At 43.6% G+C, this 20,233-nt stretch overlaps 1 protein-coding gene across 1 annotated transcript in view; it reads right to left on the reverse strand.

Moving 5' to 3' along the window:
• LOC308292153 (solute carrier family 45 member 4-like) overlaps positions 1-19,824 on the reverse strand; it is a gene marked incomplete at both ends in the record, with an annotated part of 43,789 nt that extends 23,965 nt beyond the window's left edge. The window contains one exon of the mRNA XM_080734420.1: positions 19,518-19,824. Within this exon, the coding sequence (XP_080590546.1) occupies positions 19,518-19,824 (307 nt within the window). The remainder of the gene's footprint in view (positions 1-19,517) is intronic.
• Between the last annotated feature and the right edge of the window lie 409 nt (positions 19,825-20,233).

The following is a 20,233-nucleotide window of genomic DNA, read 5'->3' on the forward strand; positions in this document are numbered from 1 at the left end:
CACAGCACAAGTGCGCACGCACGCACGCACGCACGCACACACGCGCACACAGCGTACATAAACTGACAGCCACTATGTTAAACGTCAAACAAAGCCATAAAGTGGAGACAAAGCCGCAGATAGGAATCTGTCTGTCTAGTGTCCGTAAGGTTTGTCAACATCAAAACAGGAAAACAGAGTAAATAGTTCCCACACAAATACATACAAAATGCACCCACGCGCACACACACACACACACACACACACACACACACACACACACACACACACACACACACACACACACACACACACACACACACACACACACACACACACACACACACACACACACACACACACACACACACACACACACACACAGTGCAGAAAACACAAAACACATAAACACACCTTGAAAAATAAAGGCTCTGTTCCCACATACGCATGTGGAACAATACTGACTGAAAAGCAGGAAACATTTACTATGAGGCGGAGAGACGGAGAGAGAGATGAAGACTGAGAAAAATAAATCTGCAAGAGTACAAAAGAAGAAGGGGGTGAAAGAGTGTGAGAAAGAGAGGGAGAGAAAGTAAACCAAAGAGAAAGAGCATAGAGAGGGAAACTGGGATGGAGAGATCAGACGAGGAGGCTGTTTTTGAGTGGTGGTCTCACCGCCACTCCTGTAATTGGGTTTCACGATGTCGTGTCTGTCTGTCTGTATGTCTGTCGCCTGTCATACCTCTCTTGACCACACACACAGACCACAAACACACACACACACGTTGAAGGAGGGGCGCTATTGAGCAGGCAGACTCACTCAACACTCTCTCTCACACACGTTGCAAGGAGGGCACGCACGCACGCACACACACACACACACACACACACACACACACACACACACACACACACACACACACACACACACACACACACACACACACACACACACACACACACACACACACACACGTCCGCGACTGGGTGACATAACTCTGAGCACGGAGAAAAGTCCGACGCTGAGGTATACGCAATGTTGTGGTTTGATTGGAAGTGGCTGCCGCTGAATGGAGCTTCCTGCTTGTGTTCCCACTACTTTACCTTTTTCGGCGCTGTTGTGTGCAGTCTGCACTGCAGCCTCGTCCGTCCGTCCGTCCGTCCGTTCAACACACATCACATCACCCAAGTAAATCCTGGCTTATACTTCTTCATCACGGCGTGTTCCGTGACAAAATGTGTCTGATCTACAAGCTCACAACGCGTCGCGGATTGCAATCCATGTATTTGACTCTTTTTATTTGACTATTTTTATTTGACCACCACTCAGTTCACAACAAGGTGTGATTTTTATTACTTAAACCCTCCTTGGTTGGCCGGGCTCACCCAGGGGTCTATACCTGGAACATAGGACCACAATGGAAACAAGTCCCTGGCCTGGACTTCTTTTTGTGCTATGCTTTTTTAGCCTAAATGTCTGACCGTACTATGAGAAATGTCACAGCTTGTCTGTGTCCGTCTGTCTGTACGTGGAGGAGAGGAGAGGAGAGGAGGGTTGAGTGAAGAAGGTGAAGGAGGTGAAGCAGACACGTCCACGTTTTTCCCAATGACCCTAAGCGCGACGGTGGGGGCGTGGGGGGCTGTAAGGGAAAGGAGAGCTTGTTTTCGGTGATGACGACGGAGGTGCGCCGTGTCAGGCGACCTTGAGCCACGTGAGACACCGCAGAGCGAGCTGTAGCGAGCCGTGTCGAGCGTTGCGACGGTCGCATGAGCCGACTCAGCGCCGTTACCAAGTTATGTGCCGTTAAGGACAGAATGGTGTCCAAGGGAACACAGCTAAGAGCTCCCTACCTCCTTGTCCACCACTGGCCCCCACCGTTGTGCTTAGGTTCCTTGAGAAACGCCAGGTCGCGAAGCAGACAGGAAGATAACGTGAGGCTGTTGGTGTGAACCGTCTGACCAGCACGGCTGACTGGTCGTGGGAAGACAAAAACTCACAAAATCTGCTTCCATCTGTCATCTAAGCACTCATTTTACTACACACACACACACAAAGGTGTTCACACACATAAAGACACAATGGACTTCAATGTGAAGACTGTGAGAATACAGACTGTTCATTCATCCGTGTGTGTGTGTGTGTGTGTGTGAGAGAGAGAGAGAGAGAGAGAGAGAGAGAGAGAGAGAGAGAGAGAGAGAGAGAGAGAGAGAGAGAGAGAGAGAGAGAGAGAGAGAGAGAGAGAGAGAGAGAGAGAGAGAGAGAGAGAGAGAGAGAGAGAGAGAGAGAGAGAGAGAGAGAGAGAGAGAGAGAGAGAGAGAGAGAGAGAGAGAAGAGAGAGAGAGAGAGTTTTTCTCCTCCATTCCAGCACAGTAAAATAACTGTTCATTTATTTAATGAACTTGTCAGCCAGTAAAAATAATTAACAATTCTCTTTCTTTCCTCTGTAAAGAAAACATCGACAGATAAAACCTTCCCTCCCATCACCATTCCTTCCCCTTCAACCTCTCCATCTCTCGGCATCTCTCCTTGCCTCCCACTCGCTTCAAGCCATAAACACAAAACAATGAGATACCGTGGACCCATTCCTCACTGCAGAGTACGTCTGGTATCCTGAGGAGACGTGGGAAACCATGCAAGACAGCGGGAGCGGGGGAGAAAGGGAAAGAAACACACGAAAAGTGAGAGTAGGTCATAAGTCAGGAAGGAAGGAAGGAAGGAGAGAGAGAGAGACCGAGAGTAATAGAGGAGAAGCAGGAAGCAGGTGGTTATGAGAAAGAAAAAGAAGGTCCCAGCACTGCTGAGTCAGGTGCATTTCAGAAAGAAAGAAAGAAAGAGAACAGAAAGCAGATGGACGGTGCATGGAGATATAAAATATTAAGATGAACTCTTCATAATTGATATGTGTGATGGAAGATGAGACTGATTGAGAGAGAAACAGAGTGACAGAGAAACCGAGAGAGGGAGAGGAAAATACAAATAAACTGGATATGAGATAGGAGGACAATGACAGGGGAAAATATGAAAGAGAAATGTAACGATAAAGAAAGACCGGGCAGGCCTGGGTGCTGGCGCAGCCGTCCATGCACGTCTTTGCCAACGAACCTAAGCACAGCGGTGGGGGCGCTGCAAGGGAAAGGAGCGCTTGTTTTCGGTGATGACGACGGAGGCGCGCTGTCTCAGGCGACCATGAGCCACGTGAGACACCACCGAGCGAGCGGTAGCAAGCGGATCGCCGTGTCGAGTGGTGCGACGGTCGCATGAGCCGACTCAGCGCCGTTGGCGAGTTATGTGCCGTTATGGACGGAATAGTAAATCTTCGTCCCCCGACTTTCGGCACCTCCGCGCGGCCCTAGTGAACACAGCGAAGCACTCCCTACTTCTTTGCCCACCACTGGCCCCCACCGGGTGTGCTTAGGTTTGTTGACAAACGCCAGGTCGCGGTCCAGGCACCTAGGCTCAGTGTAGCCTGACAGCGTGTCGCTGTCAGGGCTTTATTGGCCAGGCCAAATCTGTAGCACCAAGAGTCTGGTGAAAAGTATGCAAAATTCCTCCTAAACATGCAAAACAAACTATACTTTTGCGTTTGTGTTTGTTTAATGAACTTCTCCTCCTACCGTATGTTGAGGGCAAAAATAAGGATTAATCAAAATTAAGGGAATTAATTTAATCGAATGAATGAATTAATTAATTTTGAAAAATCGGCACGCTCGCATTGAGTCCCCCCCTAGCCTACCACCTGGCCAAGCCTTTTTCCTGCATGAAACCCTGTCGCGGGTTCGATCCTGACAGCCTTTGCTGCTGTCACTCCCCATCTCTCTCCCCCATTTCCTGTCAGCCTACTGTCTATCAGGCATAAAAAGCAAGAAAAAAAGAAAATAAAGAGTCACAGCACTTCCCAGCAACAAGAGATGGATGACGACATCAATTATGCACACGCACACATGCACATATGCACGTGTCATTAGCATAGTGCCAACAAAATTAAATATTGACTTCATCTCAGAAAGTGGCGTTCCTTCAACACCAGAATATTGAAAAATGTGTTCTAGCCAAATAAATAAGAACCCACTGGGGCTGAAAGCTCATTACAGAACAAACTGCAGCGTCTAAGCAGATTTGCAAATGATTTATGCAAGTGCACGGGTGGACCGTTGGGTGGTATTAAAGCATGCCAATGCCACACACATACTGTATGCACGTGTGTGTGTGTGTGTGTGTGCACGCACACACACACACGCACGCCCGCACGTACGCACACGCACACACACAAGCTTGGGCTTAGTTTGTGCATCATCACCATTAAATGCACCTTGTCGGGTATTATCCCTTTTACAGTATGTGTGTACAGTAAAGGACCACCTACAGACACATAGTCGTCCTTCTAAAGGGCAGCATTAAAACGGCATAGGACCCTCACATGCATACACACAAGCACGCGCGCACACACCAACACAAACACAGCAGCTGCTGCTAGTCAGCAATGTTATGTAACACTGCCGCAGTCAACTAGGTACCTCTTACTGGGAGGGGGGGGGAGCAGAGAGAGAGGGAGATAGAGGGGTTGCAAGGGAAGTCTCAGCGGGACAACATGGCTCTACATATACAGTTACGGGATGTGTGAGCTGGGTGCAAATCTGATCTCACGTACTGCTAATCCATGTTTTCTGCTCTTCATTGGGGTGAATGCATAAAAGCTCCTGTGAGTGGTCTATTAACTTGCACCATACAGAGAGAGAGAGAGAGAGAGAGAGAGAGAGAGAGAGAGAGAGAGAGAGAGAGAGAAAGACCCCTGTATATACCCCTGCTCTGCCTGCATGTAACCCTTGATACCTGAAAACTGTTACACTCCTTTCACTTGTACATACAGTACTTTGTTCCGATTGTATCGTGTTGTATTGTGTACATTTCTACCATGGCAATGGAAACGTATGTTTTCTCATGCCAATAAAGCCCTTTAAATCTAATTGAATTGAGAGGGGCATAGAAGAAGCAAGGGAGAGAGAGAGAAGGGGAGTAAAGATTAAATGAATGTGTATTTTGTACATATAGGGACAGTGTGATCTGAGTGTTAATATGTATTTACAATTACATAAGTATCCATCTGTGTGTTTATATGTATTTACATAAGTATCCATCTGTGTGATGATGTATGTTCCATCTGTCACATGAAATGTGAGCATTTGATTGACAGCAGCCTTTTGACTGACCTATCGCAGAGCCTCTCTCACAGGATGTTCCTAACCAGCGGTGGACAGTAATCTAAGTACATTTACTCGACTACTGTACTTATAAGTACATTTTTTGGAGCTACATTTTAAATAGAAATATTGTACTTTTCACTACATTTCTAGGAGGAGACTCTTGGGACTGAAACGTACAAAAATACATTATTAATTAAACACTTAAGCCCCATTTCAAATATAGTGATATTAGCTGACCTACAAGATTACAACGCATCGCTGTGCGGCACGTTGAGAGCTTGTAGATCTACTATTTTCATGATTCAAAAAATAAATAAATAAATCGTTGTTGACCATTTCTGAAAATGCATTCTCTCGAGACATATAGTCTGAAGCTATAGCAAAGGAAGAGGTACAACCCGAGTGGGCGTTCCCTTTTCTTTGACGATGGCTAGCCAGATTGCTGAAAATGTACTTGGTAATAAGTACCTTTGAGTACTGGTCGTATTGACATGAGTACATACGTTGTCCTCCACTGCTCCCACTCACAGCATGTGCTGCCTCCCGCTGCCAGCTTCCTGTCAAACCAACTAATTAATTGATCAGAGCGCGCAGGGGTCGGTTTCACAAACGTGCACGTCTGTCAATATCTTCTGCAGCACATGCAGGCTTTGGGCAGTGTGACCCTTTGAAAAGCACTGAATGAGGGTGTCATTGAGAGGGGTGGGGGGTGGGGGAGAACAGATGTTTTCTATTCCCTCCATCACTAAATAGACACACTAAGCCCGAGGCCAGCCATTACTGAACTGGGGCTCTACGAGGCTCTGTGTGTGTGTGTGTGTGTGTGTGTGTGTGCGTACGTGCGTGCGTGCGTGCACGCGTCGCATTATGCTAATAGTCTAGTGTCCGTTTCATTGAGCAGCACATGAAAAACATTGTTTTCATAGTTTCAAACAGTGGTGTGTTCTACCGTGATACGTACATTAAACAATAGACCTGTCTGGCGTCTGCCACACGGCACTTCATTAGTACAGTTTCATACGGTGACCACTGTGCATGTGCGCATGCCATGCGTGAGGGAGGAAATAATTATAGATGTCATCCAAAAGAAATCTAGAACACACCATTGGTTTCCGAACATATATTTTGGCAACTATGCAGTTGTGGTTTAATTAAAAAAGACAAAACTATGTGAAAAATAAAAATGTAAGTGATAAAAAAAATAAAAAAAATAAAGAAAGAAACTAAATCATAGGCTAGATATAGGTGTGGGTAACCATATGTCTTGAAGATCTACTGCAAGATTTTGAGTTGTGGGCTAAAAAAGGTGCTTAGATTTTTTTTCCCTCCTTTTTCTTTTACAAAATAGCAGTTCAATATATATATAGCCTATATATTAAGGGTGCAGGAAAAAATCGATATGAATCGATTATCGGTTTCAACACTAGCGATACGGCCGCATCGATGCGCGTTTACCCGGATCGGTCCAAATCGCGGCCGTATCGGTCGATGTATCGGTCCTAAAGTAATTAATCGGATTAATCGGATTTTAGCATTAAATAATTAACCTGCTGTGAAATTCTGAACTTACTTACTCATCGTTTACTGTTACAAATCATTACTTCAAAAGTGAGCGCTCTGCTAGCACAGTCAGTGCTGCAGTGCAACGGAAAGAAAAAAAAGAAAAAGCTGCCTGCTGCTCTGTCCTCCAAATAGAGCTGGGTTTCTGCGTACTGCAGTCACTGTCCTGCGGGAAGCCGCAGATCTACAAGCCCACAGGGTGTTGCATGTGGATGGGTTGTAAACTTATAGATCTGCTACTTCCGATGCAGCGTGTATGACGCTTGCATGTGCGACACACAGCGACTTGTAAACAAACCAACAACGTGGTAGTTGAGTTCCATCACTATGGATTCATTATTCCAGTGGAGAAACGCAAGTTTGGATTTTATAAGAATGCGACACGACAGTAATGGATTGGATTATAACACTTTTCCCAGTAGAACCCGGTTCTACTAGAACCATCAGAAGTCCCCGCGCTTGTCGACAGCAAAGGTAATAATCACAGCATCAGCTTTTATGGCAAAGGGCTACTATAGAGTATTGGTTTTCAAAGTGGGGTCCGGGGACCCCCAAGGGTCCTTGAGGGAGTTCTAGGGGGTCCTCGGCGAAATGATAGGAACCAAAATTACCAAATGGACCCTTGGGTATGTGTAACTCAGGGGAGTGTACAAATGGAACCAAATGGACCCTAATGGGTCCATTTGGTTCCATTTAAACTTAAGACAGCCTGATCCATGTCAAACTGGGGGTCCTTGACATTGATTTTTTTAGAACTACTGCAGTAGAGCCATAAGATAACAAGTAGACATGATGTGTGCCAGACTTCAAATGTTGCACTTAGCCTACTTTATACTGCTGTTGTTACTGTTGTAAAGTGGATCTCTTTGAAATGATCTTATTGACTGAATAACAGCAGGCTCTTTTACTAGTTTTATTTGGTGATCTGATCTGTGGCATTGCTGAGGATTGATCTGATCTGTGGCATTGGTGAGGATGTATTTTAGTTTTTCAGTGTTATTATAGCAGCTTTGCAAAGTACAATTATTGCACTGTACTGAAGCCTGAAGGGCCAGGCCTTTTGTGTGTTTGTTTTATATTTCTCCACCTGACCAACTGTAACTGCTAAAGTGAAGTTCTTAGAAATGGGTGTGTGAGACAGATTTTCAAACCATGTCAGTAGGCTTTGTAGTTTACATTAATAATTTTTTGTATCTACATGTCTATGTCTATTTATGATTTGTCATCCATCTTTCTTTACAATTGTCTGTTATTCCATGGTCTTTTATGAGATATCCATTATTTGAAGGTCAGCAATGCTACTTTATAGATTATAGCTTCTTAATTGAATGGAAAATTAATGTTTCATTAAACGTATGTATCAGATCACACCGTATCGTATCGAATCGTATCGAATCGTATCGAATCCAATCGAATCGCATAAAATTCCACAAAATCGAAATCGTATCGAAATCGTATCGAAATTGCACCGTATCGAATCATATCGAATCGTTCTGTATGTAAGATGTATCGTCTCTGAATCGAATCGTAGCCCATGTATCGGATACGTATCGAATCGCCTTGTAAGGGATGGATACACACCCCTACTATATATATATATATATATATTCTGTGGTATCATATTGTCATCATTCTTTGTCAGATGGTATTATTACATTATTGACTTATTCTATGCTTGCATCATTCTAAAAGCAACGGCGGTCTCCACGATCCGGTACAGGTTGGATCTCACCAGCCTTGGAAAATGTAAAGTGATCTTGTGCCTGAAAAGGTTTCCCACTGCTTCAGAGACTGGAACTTATCCTGGGACCAAAAAGTGTTTAAAAAGCAGTAAATGATCTGGGTCCAGCCTACCTCACTGACTCACTGACAATATATATTATGCAGTATATGCCTCCAAGAAAACTCCTGCTGGATTACTGGAGGTTACAATCAAAATCCAGAAAATAATTGGTGATACCGCAAACTATGCCACCAATCTGTGGAATACATTACGTCAAGAAATCAGGGAGGCAAGCTAAGTAAACATCTTTAGGCATCAGTTGAAAACCCGTCTCTCAAACAAGCTTTTAGCATCTTATAAGGGGATTGTGATTCAATTCTTTTTGCTGTATTGTACAGCACTTTGACCTGAATTAGTATATATGAAAAGATGATATGAATGCCATTCATTATTATTATTATTATTATCATTATTATGGAACCACACACGCCCACTTTGGATCCAATCAGGTGTTTACTTGATCTGATAGGTACTCAACCTGTGTTTGTAGAGCAAGGGTCTTCAACATGCGGTCCGGGACCCCTAGGGGGTCCTCAGAGTTACTACAGGGGGTCCTCCAGATCTTTGCGTGATAGAAACATTTTTTCTCTTTTATTATATTAACCACTTGAACCCTAGCGTTCATATTCTGAGAACCTTAGAAAAAAATAGCAGATCTATCTGCGAGGCGTTGTGAGCTTGACAAATACGTTGTGAGCTAGACAAATACAGAGTGAAAGGTCAAGTTTATTAAGTATTGATGTTCAAGTGGTTAATATCTGAAAACACAAATTGACATGAATCCAAAACAAACTGATGATTGTGCTGTCAAACAATTAAACTATACGGAATCTACAGTATGAAAAGGTTGTGGGGGTCCCTGCTTCATCTCTCTCTCAACTAAGGGGTCCTTGGCCTGAAAACGTTGAAGACCCCTGTTGTAGAGCGTGCTCTGCGCTACATTTCTTTGTCCAGCATTATCACCTGAGTGGGTGGGTTTCTTTTTTTTCTTTTGTTTTGTATTGGATGACCTCACGCTCTGTGGTGGTGCGGGTGCTGACACACACACATTCTGTGCACTGTGCATTCCATTCATATCTGACCTCGATTAGCAAACACATAACTGACCCATATAGTGTTGCACTGAACAGAAGCGCGCACACACACACGCACACGCACACACACACACACACACACACACACACACACACACACACACACACACACACACACACACACACACACACACACACACACAAGCCAACCCAAACACGTATCAAATCCAGTATGGTTAATAAAGAATCGTCTTTACCATTTAAAGGCAAGATTGTGTCAGGTTGTCAATTGCCTTTTAACCACGTAAGCCCTATACTCAATTATTTTCTGCAAAGATACTCTTTGTGTGCGCGTGTGTGTGTGTGTGTGTGTGTGTGTGTGTGTGTGTGTGTGTGTATGTGTGTGTGTCATATACTGTACACAGTGCTGCATGTGCACAGCGTGTGCATAGTAGCAATATTAATAAATAAGTAAGGTTACTGCAGCTATTTATATAAAAAGCAAATAATAGTTAATTGCTTTAAATAACTCACTGACCAGACTGGTGAGTCTAAGGGGGTCTTTATACCAGGACGATTGGAAACGCTGCCGGTCTCGTTTTGGGTTTATTACCCAAAAAACGTCGCGTTTACACCTGGTTGTTGGTTCGTTTTTCTGTGTTTATACGACAAGTTGACAACGCATGAATTCAAGCAAAATGTGTCATGTTCCCAGCCTACATAGGCCTATACTGTGTATTTACCCTTCAACTATAAAATAGGTCTATATATTGTTTTTAATGAGACATGCTTTGTAATTAGGCTATGCTCCCAAATCCATATTATTATCGTCTGTTCGCATATTCAATGAGTCCCGCAAAAGGAGGTTTTTAGCGAGGTGAAGTGAAACACCAACAAAAGTCACCTGGAAGATGAAGGTCGGAACATTTATAGCCTATGGAGCATATTTCTGGACATTATCTACGGGGATGGGCTATATAAAGTGAGTTCTGTCTTTTTTGTGATATGAGCCGTTTCTTTTATCTGTCTGTCTGTCTGTCTGTCTGTCAGCATATTCATTACTCGTGTGAGTAGCCTAATTGCAAAGCATCTGGATAAGTCACAATAATTACCTTGAGTGCGCTGCATCTGTGACGTGATGTAGTCCACATTTTGAAGAATTAATCCAGTTTTTAGGTAAAAACAAGGGGAATGCATTATTGCCTGGAATACCATAAATGTTACATGATAAAGTGTACTCCTCGCTGTCAATCAGAACAGCGCACGGCTGCACTGCAAGTGTATGGATCGGCACATGAAGGCAGAGAGGGACGCACAACTATGGGCTTTAATAATCATTAAATGGTCGGTCTCTTGGAAACTCGGAAATAAATGGATTTAATAATTAGTTGGCTGAGAATGGAATACTGGTTTAAAGTAACTTTGATGAGAGGAGAGCTGTTGGTAGCCTAGTGGGCTTGCGACTCCAGTCAAACGAGCTGTATAGTAGCCAGCTGCGCTAAATACTAAATTGATCCCACCTACATAATCTTTACGTCTTTTGCTGGCAGTTGTAATTGATTGGTTTGGAGAAGGATTCCAATTGTAGGCTATAAACATTTTTAAAAGGCTTTCATATAGGCTAGCCTACTCCTGATATTTTCCAAATGAGGTTTGGGCTAATAGATCACTATGTGTTCAGTTTTGGCTATTTTCTGGGTTTTAATTAGGCCTACAACAACACAAATAATAATAATACATTTTCGGTTAGTATGACAGACTGACACTGTATGCAGCAGGGGAGGGGGAGCAGGGGGCTATGACATCATCGCACTCTCCCTCGCCGCCGATTTCCTATATTACACCGGTGCGAAACCAATGCGAAACCGCAGAAATGCACTTTCAGAGCCGAATTCCGAAAAGTATCGGTTAGGGTCATGAAACCGCGTCTCCGTGTGTCAAAATGGCCGAATCAATAGTAAAAACTATCGTCTACAAAAAAATCAACCTCATGTAATGACCCCCTAAAACATTCGCACGCAAGCACAGACGTCAAAAACGCAACCCAAGACTCTCGCTCGGCAGGCACATACTGTTCACAGCATGGGATATACTATCTTGTCTCTAACATAGTTTGTATCATCGCCTCTTTAAACCATCTTAAAGATCTTACAAGCATGTCCATCTGTTCATGAATCCATCTATATAATATTAATCCATCTCTGTCCGTCTATCCATCCATCCATGCCTGCATCCATCCATCTCTGTAACCATGTACCAGTGTTTGAATGACAGGGAAAGATTATGGTGATTAGTCGGCGTCTGACCTGAAGCCACTGGTTTATATAACCCAGTCACACACAGGCTCCAAGGTTACAGTCTAGATTAGACAACACACAGTAGCACGATGGGATCACTTAATGGATTAGATAACTAGCTACCATACTGGCAAATACTATAACAGCAGCACGCATTGCTCGCTGGAGAAAGATTAGGCAAAATGTCCCCAGTACACATAAATAGATGGGACAACATGGTCTTGTGTATCTAGAGGGCATTCTAGCTGAGGCCTGAGATAGTGCTGGCCAGGCATCTCCTGAACCACATGTACTGTACAGTACTGTACCTGCAGGGCTGAGAATAAAATTCCGCCCGAAATTCTCTCCTGCACCTCCCCTGTTGGTCGCCTGCCTCCTAGCTTTCCTACACAGCAAAGTCCTGTGTTCATTTAAAGGGCCTGTTGTTATAAATAATCTCTGAGTTAAATTAACACAATCCTCAGGAGCTTTCCTGTAAAAACAGGGTCTTAATCCTGTTTCTGGACAGATGTTCGATACATGTTGGCACACAGCACTATGGAAAGAAACTTGAGTGATTCAAGCTAGGCCAGTGTATCTCGGTTCCAGTCCTGCATACCTATGCCCACTGCTTGTTTTTTCTAATCTACAGTGTGGTTCCCCTGGCGTTCAACTGGTCACCCAGGGCTGAAATGCAACAGTTGCATTCGGGTGTCACAATAAGGAATGCTAAAGTAGAAACCTTGATCATACAACATGTGTTATGATGAGGCTGAAAGCAATAACATGCTGCCATAGCGTTCAGTCAGTAGGCCAGCAGACCTACAGTATAAGTTCGCTGGAAGTGTAGTGTTGCTGCCAGATGACACTGTGCCAGAGAGTAGGAAGGTTAGCCAAGGAAACAGGCCACCTGATAAAACAGAAAGAGGGGGAGATAGCAAGTAAAAGAGCCCAACAGGGTGATACAAGGCCTTACGGCATGCAACCTCAATGCAAGGGAAAGGTACTAACAACAGGTTGAGTCAGAGTCATGAGGCATGCATTAGAGGAACTGATTACCTGAGAGCCGAACCGAGAACCGAGCCGTTTCGGATCTAAAATATTGACTTGTCCCTATATAGGGTCCAACTGCCGTGTGCCTCATTCGGGGCATTCCGGAATGTATTTACCCGCAAGGATCCGAGAGGATCCGAGCTTTAAAAAATATTTCAACTGTAAAATTATTATTTTTAAATAAAGATAAATAAAGATTTTAATTACATTCTAAAATCCATAGTGTCTGTTCTACTCGAGGGAAGTGTGTCCGAAACACACACACACACACACACACACACACACACACACACACACACACACACACACACACACACACACACACACACACACACACACACACACACACACACACACACACACACACACACACACAAACGTGTGCTCTAGAGTAGACGACCAGTCTCAAAGTAATGGTGAAAATAAGCACTTTTTTTTTTTTTTTTTTACTTTTTTTTTTTTCAAAAAACTTTCTTTTTATCCATATGAGCTTTTCACGTTAACAACGAGGCGAGGGGGCGTAGATGTGAGCAGCGCGTAGCGCCGCGAACCTCTAGTAATATAGCATCGGACAAAGTACAGGTCTAAAGTCCTGGGCCAGATCTAGTCAATTTCCCCCGGCTCCATTTAGGATTGGATCCAATTTTAATCGGCTCCATTTCCGACCGGACCAATCATTCTCGGTGCCGTTTCGGGCCGAGGCTAGTAAATCTGAATGTTTCTCTGGAAATGTGGTCCAAATATCCTTGGTTCCGTTTCGGGACAGGTCTCATTTTTGGGACCTGTGCTACCCTGTAGCATGCATCCTCAATGCAAGCTGTAATAGGGTGACTGGTAGCTAGATATTCAACTGATTTGGTCCGTGGGCCAAATTAGGCATCTAGGGAATTTTCTTGTGGACCCTTAACACTAGGGATGAGAATGTTCGATTAAACAATTATACATTTACTAAAGATTCCCTAATATTTGAATAGTATAAGCATTTCATATACAGTACTCTTTTTTCATATACTTTTTCAATGGGATTTGGCCTTTTAACTCTGAACTGCACTCAGTTTGGGCACATTAATGTGTGTTTTAAAGCTATACTGTGTAAGTTGCTCAACTTGTGGTCAGTAGCTCTATAGCAAACCTCGGTCGCGTCCGCGTCTTTCGTCCGTTTTTCGGTTCTCACACCCCCGCGTCTGCCTCCACCTCGCCGAGATCTATCTTTTGAGGGGTCCCTGGTTCCTGTGCGTTCAGCCATTCCGGAGATACACTCCTTCACCCATGCTTTATGTATACTCTATGGCTTCACCGTGCACCCGAGTATAGAGACACACGGGAGACTACAAATATGGCGACCCCACTCCAAGATGCGCTGTGATTGGCCGGCAGTGTATAACCCTCGCTGTGATTGGCCTGTAGTGTGATGACGTAATTTTTCCGCGAAAACCGGGGCCCGGTCAGGATCATAGAAAACATATAAAGAGAAGGCTTTAGAAGCTGAAAATAACGGAGTGGGGGTTCTAAAACTTTAGCGATTTAACAGTTAGGACCATTTTAAGATTTGTTTTATAAAAAAAGTTACATGGTATAACTTTAACTTAACCCTTTCATTGACGAGCTGACATGTCAACGGCAGCTATAGAGTTAACTCTCCCCTAACCTGAAGTCATTTTAGGCCCCCTGTCTAATCTAGTTGAATACCCCTGCTGTAAGGTATGCACCATCACTGCAAGAGAAGGAGCCTTAACGGGGCCATAAGGCAGGCAACCTCAATGAATAGACAACATTTCCAGATGGATGACGGTAAGCTGCTTTGGTAAATCTAAGAAGACCACAGCGTAAACAAAATGCACTTATTACTGGTTTATGCAGAGCACAAAGCCCTCAGTATTGCAAATCCTACTCTGATTCAGAGAAAACGGAACGTGAACATGGAAGCCGCTTGGAACCCTAATACCTAATTCAAACTTTGTTGTACGACAGTGTCCTGCCCTGAGAATACAAGATTGTTCCATTGCAACAAGTTGTGTGTTACATTTGCCGTTTTAAGCACGGGACACTGCCGTTCGACTGAGTAAACATGTCTTAATATTTACACACACACAAAAAAGATCAATAAAATAAGAGCCATTGACTTGATACAATGGCTCAGGTCCAGTGGAATGCTACTTGATGGATTTGACCTTTTACAATTTAATTCTTTTTTGGACGCCGCTTTTGTAATCCCGACCATGGCCAGTAGCGTTCTATCCTCTCTGGGTTGTTTATACCTTGGTTCCAAGAACCCTTGAGCAGTTATGTAAGGTAGCATGACCAAAAAGAGCTGATTACATCACAGCACACGAACACACCGCTCATCATCACTTTATCACACGGTACCGTTGCTAAAGCTCTTCCTGGCTTCTTTCTCCCTCCGTCTTTCCTTTCATCCATTCCTTTCACCTGTCCTCCCTGTGTTTTACCCTTCTCTTCTCCCTGTACCCTTGACTAAACCCCTTTCCTCTCCATTAACATTAAGTCATTTAGCCGAGTCTATTTTCTGGAGGAACTTGGAACAGGTGCAACAACCAAACTTTGGCAGAGGTGAGAGAGAGAGAGAGAGATGAACAAAAACATGGACAAGCAGACAAACAGGCAGAAACGCCTGCCAACCAGTCTGACAGGCAGAGTCGGTTCTAAAGTCTTTATGTAATTCCAGTAGCGATCAGCGTGACGGGTGAAAGAGGCTGTTTGAATCCTTACAGCAAATATGGGATGATAGAGTTCAGACACAGTTTAGGCACTTGTTTGAAGACAATGTAGATAAAGATAAAGATCAGTTTCTTCAGTGAAATGAACATGTTTCATGTTTCTCTTTATAAACTACTCAGTGTTAATTTAACTGCGTAAAATTGGATGGCAATAGTTGCATGTTATATTAACACAGTGCATCAAGATGTCTGTCTTTTGTTTAAATAGGGGACTGAATCGAATACATTCTAACTGGAACGTTTGTCCTCTACATCTATCCGAGGCCTAGAAATAATGAAATTATGTTAAGCCTATTTTCAGGACATGAAGAAGAAGACAACTCTCCCTCACCTCCGACCTCTCTCCCTGGGTTGTGTAAACACAACATATACGAGCCAAGTTGTTTGCTACGCAAGCGCACACATGCACATCACAAATGACCCCTGTGTTGAGGGGACAACACCTCATTTTGCTACACACACATTGTTATTACCCGGGGTGACCCAACTACCGTAAATAGTTACTGCGCTGATAAAAAAAGGCTGTCTTAAAGGGATATTTCACTTTCAAAAAAACTTCTAATCAGGCTTTTATGAATACCCTGAACAGTTTTTAATTAGCTTGATTGAATATTTAGATATTTGATGTAAATGTTACCGGGCCCTCCAGGCTCAGGGCCTCTCCCCACACACAGCCATTGTAACTTCAAACTTCATTTTAACCATGATAGATTCATTAAAAACACACATAATATGTGAGCAGGGCGTGTTTTTTCAATAACTTTTTTCATTTATTTTGAATAATTATTTTTTTGTATTTCATTTTTTCCATTTTCCCAAATAATTATTAAAAATAAATGAAAAAGGTTATCGAAAAAACACGGCCTGCTCACATATTAGGAGGGTAGTATGAGTCACCAGAAAAAATAATGGGTGTTTTTAATGAATCTATCGTGGTTAAAATGGAGTTTGAAGTTACAATGGGTGTGTATGTGGAGAGAGGCCCTTCCACTGCTCCCTGTTGAAAGTGGAATATCCCTTTAAGGCTGTACATGTCAATTAGTTGCAATGCATCATGTAAGTCTTCACAATACACATCAATATAGAGTTATTCAACTCCATATGCACTGGGTGCCAAATGCTACGTTGAGATTCAATGCATTGATTAAAAAGATGAGTGGGTAGAGAGGTCGTTGTGCGCTCATCAGAGCCATCTGATCAAGCCATCTGCTGGGTGAACGCAGAAAAGAAATGTCCCCTACCCCAGAACCAGTAAATAACCCCTTTCCCTAAATCTCACAAATACATTTGATCTTTGTGACCCTTTATGACAAAATCTCACGGTTCACTATTGCGTGCCAGACCTTTGATTAAGAAGAAACTGGGGACCGAATCTGTGGTCACAGATGAGTCAGCATATGAGTCATCCCAGTGATTCAGCCCGGTGCCGCCTTTGGTTTGATTGGTTTTGGTGGATATAGAATCTTAAACTGTGCCAACTTCGCCTCAGAAAATGAGCCCAGAATCTCTTCACACACTCTCAGACAGATAGATCTCAAACTCAAAAACAGGCAAGGGCAGCCAAATGTGGGATGGAATTGGGAGCAAATAACACACGATGCGGTCTAAAGCCTAATCAAATTTGGTATCATAACGGCAATACACATGACACAGCAAAATCAAGGGTGATTAACCACTTAATTAACCAAAATACCAGATCTTCAAACTCATAACAACACGCAGATGTTGCGAGCTTGTACAGTAGATGGGCTAGCCGAGGTATAGCTTAAATTTAGGCCTAGAATTATTGAATGCTTTAACCAGTGAAAAATAGCAGATATAGAAGCTCACGGTGCCGCGCTGCGAGCTTGTAGATCTGCTATTTTTGTCGTGAAAATGTGTGCAAATCTTTGAATATATGTATTTTCAAAGCTAACGTTTGTAACTCAAATTTTGATTCTGGGGGGTCCCTGGAACTTAATGTTTTGAGATGGGGGTCCGTGGCAAAATAAATATGAAACATGAAAAAGTTTGAGAACCACTGACAAAGTAGTCTCTCAAGAACAGACTAACTGAGCTCCATTTAAGTGAAAAGGACCTTTTCTTTGACGAAGGCTAGCCAGATTGCTGACATTGAAACATAGGTTTTTCAAAAAAATCTTAGAAGGATTCAAAAGACACTTAGAATCGGGTCAAAATTCTAATTTTCATGGTTTTTCAAAAATAGCAGATCTACAAGCTTGTAGCCGTGCTGTGAGCTTGTATATCTGGTATTTTTCAATAGTTAAAGCATAAAATAATGATACACAATAATGTGTACCCGTTCTAAATGGGTTAAGTGGTTAAATTGATAATGGCTGTGAGTATAATAAATGATGATGATAAACCATTTCCGCCTCACAGTGTTTTTTGAAGCGAGCAGTATTCCCAGCAGGTGGTCGGGGGTGGTTGGAGGAACACTTGAGCTTCCTTCTGTTGCTATGAGACTACAGGAAATTACCATGTTCATCATACCATGGTGAACAGCACTGATCATTCAACAACAATCTGAAACAGATTTAATTTAGTGTGCTCCCCATTTTCTGACCAATGATATGTCAGGCATCAGTGATATGATACAGTATGACGACAATTGTCCACAGTCAAAGTGAGGCAACCAGGAGTTGTATACTTTAGTAGTGGCCAGCAATGTTCAATCGTGGTTATTATGTAAGCTAGGAGACACCACTGTCAGAGAGAGAGAGAGAGAGAGAGAGAGAGAGAGAGAGAGAGAGAGAGAGAGAGAGAGAGATGACTTTGGTTGAGTAGTAAACAAGGTTATAGCTGCGTTGGCATTTTATCTCCCTCCCATTCTCTCGCTCTGTTACTCTGTCCATCTTTCCTATCTCTCTCCTCTCCTCACTCTCCCTCTTTGACTTTTCACACCTTCTCTGTCTTCATGAGGAAGGTGTTGCTGGTGTGTGTGTGTGTGTGTGTGTGTGTGTGTGTGTGTGTGTGTGTGTGTGTGTGTGTGTGTGTGCGTGCGTGCGTGCGTGTGTGTGTGCGTCATGGTGCTAGCAAGCTAATCCCCAGACACGTTTAGTGAAAGGCCATCAGTATCAAGGGTACCCTCCCAGTGCCTAGAACACAGCACATGTAGCCAGCTGCAAAGAGGTCTCCCTGTAAATATGTCAAACTCAAGGCCCGGGGGCCAAATCAGGCCTGTGATTGAATTATCTTCGGCCCGCGGGATGATATTTAATTACTATTAGAACTGGCACACTGGCCACTGGTATATTGCACATGCAATGTCTGGGGTTCGAACCAAGGTCTCCCGCATGAAATTCCAACATCTTACCCATCAGACCAAAGGGATATCTCTATGGACAGGGGGAGATATTAGACTTTTGATGCCATCAGGCTGAGGCAATGAGTCACTCTGTTACACATGCACCACCATAATATTACAAGTCCCACAATGCACTGCTAGTGCATTGGCGCGTATCGAGAGCCTGTGACTGAAAGCCTGCGTTTAAATAAACATTGAACCAGTCTGGCCCTCGACTTGTACCATTTGAGTTTGACATCCCTGCTGTAAGCCAACTCAGTGTGCATGAAAATAAAGTCTACATTTATGTGCACGTTAATAGAACAAGGCTATTATAAGATATCTGATACTAACCAAGTATGCATAGATCTCGAAAGCACATCTAGACTTGACATTATATGCTGCAACAGAAAGTTGTTTAGAGTGCACCGCCATATGAGTGCGTGTTTGTGTCTTTGTTTTTGTGGAGTATACTGTATGTGCATATCCCTCCTCCTCCTCTGTCTTCTGTGTGTGTGTCTGTGTTGTGGAGTGGAGTGTGTGTGTACTCTTCTCCTCGCATTCATCTGTGTGTTTGTGTTGCGGGGTGTGTCTACTACCACTCACCAATTTGCAGCAGCACTGGCGTCACCAGGGCTGTTTCCATGGCGTAGCAGAACTCCCTGCCGAACATGACCGCCCCGTGCATCACCCATCTCTTCAGGGGAATGCGGTCTATCGACACCTCGCTCACCGACTCCTCTCCTCCTCGTCTTTTCCGTCCCGATCCCTCCGTCTCTCTCCCTCCTCCCGATCCTCCTCCTATCTCCTCTTCTCCGCCGGTCCCCACGGGGTTCTTGCCATTGACCCCAGCCACCAGAGCCACCTGCATAGCATCAGGCTCTGTGTTCTGGGGAGGCATGGTGGAGGGCATGCACGCGGCGAAAAGCAAACGTGCCCCGTTCCCCGACGACGGCAACAATGTTCGGGGTTCTTTGATGAAAATGGATGCTACTAGCGGAGGAGAGGGTGGGCAGCTGCAACCGCAGCAAAAACAAAAAGCAAGCCCCCCTCCTCAAAGATCAGAGCAACAGCTAGTAGTTAATGGAGAACAATTACTAAATCAATTAGTAAGGGGTTTTTAACAAAGCAAGTACCCCTGTCCCTACAGGCTAGTAGTGGTAAGTTACTTGTAGTTATAACAGTTACTCATAGCTGCACTTCCAAATACTTCTAAAGTAGCTATAACTTCTGGTGTTGGTGGGGAAAAGAAAAAAAAAACACCACCAAAAGGCGTATTATTAAAATAGTATTTCTGAATGAAAACAAACCGATTAGTAACA

Source organism: Nannobrachium achirus (genome assembly GCF_963921795.1).
Source record: "Nannobrachium achirus genome assembly, chromosome: 10".
Lineage (NCBI taxonomy): Eukaryota > Metazoa > Chordata > Actinopteri > Myctophiformes > Myctophidae > Nannobrachium > Nannobrachium achirus.